Source organism: Mus caroli, chromosome 9 (assembly GCF_900094665.2).
Source record: "Mus caroli chromosome 9, CAROLI_EIJ_v1.1, whole genome shotgun sequence".
Taxonomy (NCBI): domain Eukaryota; kingdom Metazoa; phylum Chordata; class Mammalia; order Rodentia; family Muridae; genus Mus; species Mus caroli.
The window spans coordinates 54,719,045-54,725,191 of record NC_034578.1 but is presented as its reverse complement, the minus strand read 5'-3'; the positions used below and the strand labels follow the sequence as shown (position 1 = coordinate 54,725,191).

At 51.6% G+C, this 6,147-nt stretch overlaps 1 protein-coding gene across 6 annotated transcripts in view; it reads left to right on the top strand.

Moving 5' to 3' along the window:
• Ccdc33 (coiled-coil domain containing 33) overlaps window positions 1-6,079 on the top strand; it is a 92,222-nt gene extending 86,143 nt beyond the window's left edge. Inside the window, exons 12-20 of one of the 6 annotated variants that reach the window (XM_021172509.1) lie at window positions 979-1,138; window positions 1,416-1,507; window positions 1,729-1,860; window positions 1,958-2,051; window positions 2,980-3,128; window positions 3,481-3,687; window positions 4,322-4,408; window positions 4,782-4,895; window positions 5,870-6,072. In XM_021172509.1, the coding sequence (XP_021028168.1) occupies window positions 979-1,138; window positions 1,416-1,507; window positions 1,729-1,860; window positions 1,958-2,051; window positions 2,980-3,128; window positions 3,481-3,687; window positions 4,322-4,408; window positions 4,782-4,895; window positions 5,870-5,995 (1,161 nt within the window). In that variant the 3' untranslated portion in view covers window positions 5,996-6,072. Of the gene's footprint in view, window positions 1-978; window positions 1,139-1,415; window positions 1,508-1,728; window positions 1,861-1,957; window positions 2,052-2,979; window positions 3,129-3,480; window positions 3,688-4,321; window positions 4,409-4,781; window positions 4,896-5,869 lie in introns of all 6 variants that reach the window. The other 5 variants (XM_029481082.1, XM_021172511.2, XM_029481081.1 and 2 more) reach the window with 5 other exon arrangements.
• Window positions 6,080-6,147: the final 68 nt, after the last annotated feature.

Genomic DNA, 6,147 nt, shown 5'->3' with positions numbered 1-6,147 from the left:
GCATCCACACAGGCACCCCACACACACACACGAAATGCATATGAATTCTGCTCAGTTGCCCTGTACGTATATAGGCAGACTGTGGTTTGTTTTTTAAAAAAAAAAAAAAAAAAAAAAAAAAGAGAGAGAGAGAGAGAGAGAGCGAGAAAGAGAATAAAAAAGGAAAAAAGAAAACAAAGAACCAAACAGACTCAAAGCCCTTTCAGACCCTGACTTCACTACCCATTACTCCTAACACTGAGTAGGTTGCTTGCCCCCTCTGGGGCTTTTTCTCAGTTTCTTCTGTAACGTGGTTATCCCATAGGCTTGCTGGGGGTTGAATGCAGATCAGCACCTAAAGCACTTAGCAGGAGGCCTGGGATGTGGGGGAAGCCCAGGGATCATTAAGACTATGGTTATTGCCCTTCCAGACCTAAGTTGGCTTCCTGCCCCCACGCGCTGCATCTCCTCCATCTTCTATCTGGATCCTGATCTTGGCCTTGAGATCTTACCTGAGTCTTCAGTGTCTTCTTGGTGTCTCTTCTTGGATGCTGGGCTATTTGGGAAGCTGATGGCAGTCCAGCCCCCAAGTGGCTCTGGTGGGCAGTCTAAGAGACTCCTTCTGTGGAGGAGTTGAGTTAGAAAAGGGAGCAGGAGAAGAGAGAAGGTGAAGAAGTAGATAGGATTTACTCAGGGTCTAGAAACATGGCTCCATCCTTTTGAGACTGTTGCCTACAGGTTTCTTAACCTGATACTTGAACCCTGTGTTCCCCTGGTGTTACATGAATCAGTGTGGTTCCTGAGGAGACACATTCGTGTGGCCCTCCTAATACTCCCAGGAGAGATGAGGACCGTGCCCAACAACTCTGGGTAATTGCTAGGGTTTGGGGGGGGGTACAACCTGAGGGTGACCTTAAGAGTGACTCACTATGGGTGCGGATGTAGAGTGGGATCCTGGGGGTTGGGCATGGAGTTCAGCTGAGGCTTCTGGGCTTCTAGGAGATGAACAATTACCGGAGGGCCATGCAGAAGATGGCAGAGGACATCCTGGCACTGAAGAAGCAGGCCAACATCCTGGAGGAGGAGAATGGCATGCTGAGGAGCCACCTGAGCCAGCAGAGCATAGAAGAGCAGAGCAGGGCTGAGGAGGAGAACCTGGGTGAGCCCCTGGACACATGCTGGGGCCCAGGCTCTGGATTGAGCACAGCCAAGGGCTCTCACTGCTTACTGTCAGGAGCTAGGGAGCGTTCTCCAGATATTGTGTGTCCCATCTCCGGAGTCCCCTACCCCTCCCACTCCTCCCCACTGTAGACACACTTGTCCAACCTGCTTAGCTATAATGTCTTAGGAGGGGAAACAGAAAATCCTGGGCCAAGCCCCAGAGCTGGGGTGCGCTTGCCTCCACCTATTCTTGAGCCAGCTTCTTCCCACCCCAGCAGTGTCCATGAAGCAGAAGTTACTGCTGAATGAACTGGATATGAAGAGGCTGCGAGACAGGGTGCAGCACCTGCAAAATGAGCTGATTCGGGTGAGCTAGGGTTGGCTGGACAGAGGGACAGCTCCTCCTCCGGGCACAGTCCTGGGAAGTATCTGGAGCAGAGAGAAAGTCCACAGTGGGGAGGGAAGCCGGCCAGTTCAGGCTTCAACAGAATCCCACGTGTGCCCTCGTGGCTGGAGTAACTCTCATGGATCCCTCGTGTGCCCTCGTGGCTGGGGAAACTCATGTACCCATTGGCCTCCACCCTGCAGAAGAATGACCGAGAGAAGGAGCTGCTGCTTCTGTACCAGGCTCAGCAGCCACAGGCTGCACAGCTGAGGCGCTACCAGGACAAGCTGCAGAAGATGAAGGCCCTGGAGGACACTGTACGGCACCAGGAGAAGGCAGGTGCTGGGGCCAGCTGTGGAGGAGGGGCAGCAGCCTAGAAGTTGTGAGGTCTCAAGCCAGCCCAGCCTTGTCACTTTGTCACCTTGTCACCAGGTGATCGAGAAGATGGAGCAGATCTTGGAAGAAAGGCTCTGTGAGAGGAAGGAACCAATACCATCAAACAGGCCACAGGGGAAGCCTATCATGGGTGGGTTTGCTCCCCAAGGTAGATCAGAATAAATGACCTTCCAGCTTTTGCCCTGCCCCCCCCCACACCCAGTTTCACAAGAACCTTCAGAGAAGAGTCAGTTCTCTGTTATGTCTGTGAGCTGGAGAGAGACACCCTGAGAAGTATTACTCTCACCTCTCTCAAGTACTGAGAGCTTCCATAGTGATCTGAGCCCTCTTCTGTCAGGAAGCCCCTTAGTACACAAGGACAGTGTGTGAGCCAGGCAGAAAGAGACCAGACCTCTAAGGTTGAGGCCCTATGAACTACAGGGGCAGAGAGAGACATCCCCGGAGGGATGGCCTCCAAGGCTGCAATCCCCAAGTCCTTGGCTTCCCCAGCTCTTAGCATCTATCCTATTCTGCCTTCCCTAAGCAAACAGACAAGACCACTCTGATAGTATCAGTTTATTTTCCCCATCGGTGTAAACCACAGCCATCCACAGCTGTCAATCAAAAATGTCTCTGATAAGCACGAAAGAATAAAATAACACCTTATCAAGTGGATCATCTCCCGCGCCATGTGAGAACGATCTCCAAGTATCTCTGTAGTTCTGGCCCTGGGCCCAGTCTTCGTGGATGGTTAGGCACTCAGGGGCTGGAAGACATTAGAAAACAATGAAATTCTCAGGGAATCTTATTCACCTGGAGTCTGGGTGAGTCTGCAAAGGGCAACCAGGCCGAAGGACCAGACAGTGACCAGAGAGACAAATACAAGGAGAGTCGAGCAGGGAGGGACATGGGGAAAACGTAGGAATCTAAACAGCCTGGGAGGACAGCCCAAGGGATATGGACCTGATTCTCCTGGCAAAGGAGAGCCATTGATACTGAGGCTAATAGGCACATAAAAGCAGGAGAGCCCATCTCGCAAGCACCTGTCCCGGTGTTCACAGCCTTCCCTGTGTTCACAGCCTCGGGCATTCCTCTGGGCCCCGTGGGAGAGACCCTGGCTGTTGATCTTTACTCCATGCTGCTAGCAGAAAACACGAGGCTGCGGACAGAGCTGGAAAAGAACCGCCAGCAGTCAGCCCCCATCATTCTGCAGCAGCAGGCCCTACCGGTAAGAGCTGCCACACAGGCCTGGCTTGAGCCTGCCGGCACTGGTCAGCAGATAGCCCACAGTCATCCCTCGCATGAAGCAAGTTGAAGACTCGGCCCAGAATCTGGGCTTCCCAGCACCCAACAGCACTGGAAACATTCGTACTAGGGCCTTGCTCTTGCACTCCTAAGACAACTATCTCACCATTGTCTGCCATCCTGGGAGAGAGCAAGGCCCTGGATCACCCTTGACCCCTGAACCCTGACTTCACCTGCCACCTGACTTGCTCCCATCTGGACACCCTCCCACCATGGGGCCTCTCAGGACCTTCTGGGATTGGTGCAGCCTTGGAGAGCCCTTTTCCCCATCCCAGGTGGATCCCAGGGAGTTGGGAGCAGGTGGAGACTTGGCAGAAAGGCTACAAGACACAAATGGCCCGGGCCACTCCAAGTCCACAGAGACCCTGCCAGCACAGGTGGGTGTCCCAGGAGGCTACTCCACTGCCCAGGCTGCTCCAGGTGCCCCTGCTGTACACAAACCCAAAATCAATATTTGGAGCGATGGTGGCATGAGGACACAGGTGAGTGTGCTTCCTCATCCCAGGACGCGAGTTCTGCTTGCGTTATCCCAGTGCATGGGCAGCCAGACAAAGCGTGAGAGATGGGTATCCTCTGCTCTGATGAGCCTTTATGCTACAAAAGACCTCCAGTTTAACCACATTCCATGTATTAATGCATTTACATAAGCAGTTGATATGTTAAAGCATTAGGTATGAGTCGGGGGTGCAGCTCAGTTGATAGAATGCTTGCCTAGCATATGTGGAGCCCTGTGTTCGATCCCCAGCACTGTATAAATCTACACCTGCTTGTAACCCCAGCACTCAGGAGAATGGGGGAAGGAGGAGCAGAAGTAAAGTCATTCTCACAGTGTAGTGAGTTCAAGGCCAGCCTGGAATATATGTTCTCCCACCTTAAAAAAAAAATGGTTTAGGTTAGACTCTCCAGTACTGAATGGGAAGCCACGTGGGAGATTAAGTGCACGTGAAGCCTTGTGACAGTCTTAAGGAAGAGGCTCTGGCCTAGGAGTGAGGCTCTGTATCCACAGCTGAATTTGAAACCCACACCTGGCTGGCTTTTCTTGCAGTAGATTTGTGTTTCCATGGCTCTTGGCCTCTGCTCCCAGCTAGGACCTTACAGTAGTGTATGCTCCCACAGGACTTCCTTGGTGGTACTTCAGACAAGTTTAACCTCCTGGCCAAGCTAGAACAAGCTCAGAGTCGGATCTTGTCCCTGGAAAACCAGGTAAGTGAGGTGCTGGGGTTGATCAGGCTGGACCAGGCTCACTGTTCAGCCTACGGCCAGGGGCAAGGCTTAGTATACAAGCAGAGTCAAGGCTCAGTGTCTGACAGAATTAGGCTCAGTATGTGAGGGTCAGTCTTAAGTCTGTGACCAGAGTCAAGGCCCAGTGTAGACTCAGATCAGACTGGACTCCATACCAAGTGCAGAGAAGATCTGACTGTGTCTTGGGCTGCGCATTTGGCGCCTCACCTTTGTTACTACCAGAGCTTGCTTGCCTCTTCCCAGAGGATCGCCCCAAATTCTGATTGTCCTGGCTTGAGGGAGGGGAAACCATACTGACTGCTGGCTTTCCAATGGCTTCTCTCCATGTCTGAAGCTGGAGGAGTCAGCTCGTCACTGGGCACGAGAGAAGCAAAACCTGGCCATTCGTCTTCAAGAGCAACAACACGGCTTTGGACAGCCACCAAACTCCATCATCATAGACCAGCCTGTGAGTGACCCTGACAGAGTAGTTCCTGGAAATCTAGGTGGTGGATTAGAAGCCATCCCACCCCATATCTTGGGGCCCTGAGAAAATCACATGTGGGGTGGGGGGTTAGATCGTAAGCTAAGTAAGTGTCAGAAGTCTTGAGCTGAGGTTGCACTGTCAGCAAACTGGATATTCAAGTGACCTCCATTCCTCCACCCATCCAAAGGGGCAGGAGTGTCTGCCCATGTGTCCCTTTTCCCATTGGTTGTTGTGAACCTCTAGGAGATCAGTGTGGGTGAGAAATGACCTATACTAGCATTTCTGGAATGTTCTTGCTCTACTTTGGTTTCACAGAATACCTTGTACCTCATCCCACCCGTTTCTCTGTTTAGCTGCTTTTTTTTTTTCTTTTTCTTTTTTTCCAGCTTTTCAAAGCAGGGTTTCTCTGTGTAACAGCCCTGGATGCCCCTAGAACTCACTTTGTAGATCAAGCTGACCTCAACTGACCTCAAACTCACAGAGATTTTGCCTGCCTCTGCCTCCCAAGTGCTGAGATTAACGGCATGTTTAGCTGCCTCCTTAGGTTATGTCAACACTAGGGATAGATTCACATTGCCTTCTTTCCAGGAACAAATAGTTAACCACAGATAAGCCAGTGCTCCCTACCCGAGGGTCAGCCCTGGGACTTCACACCCTACAAAAAGATCCTGATTTTCCTACCCTCCGCAATCAGCACTTGGCTTGCAGCCAAGGCTCTACCACCCCTAGACAGAACCCGAAGGATGAGGGGCTTCTGGGGAGCATAGCTTACCTATGTAAGCTTATCTAGCACTAGGGACCCAGAGATATGAGGGGTCACCTTCGGTGATGAAATGGGCTCCAATGTTAGTCAGAAATCACAGCCTACTGGGCTTTGAAGACTCAGGAGCCTGACTTGCCAGATAAGATGCCCTTGGAGTGGGGATGTACTCATCTGCTCTACTTGCATGTCATAGAATGCTGGAGCATCCAAGAATCCCCAGCAGCCCTCCAAACTGGAACCCTCCCTGCCCAGCTCAGACAAGAAGCTCAACAGACCCTCAGACTCCCAGATTGAGATCTCTAACAACCAGAAGACCTGAGACTGGAGCAGATCTCCTTCACCATGTGCTGGGGACTCACTTGCCCCCAAAGATGCCTTTAATAAAAGCTGTCAGTCAATAAGCGTTTGTCTTTCTTTTTTTTTAAGATTTATTTATTTATTATATGTAAGTACACTGTAGCTGTCTGCAGA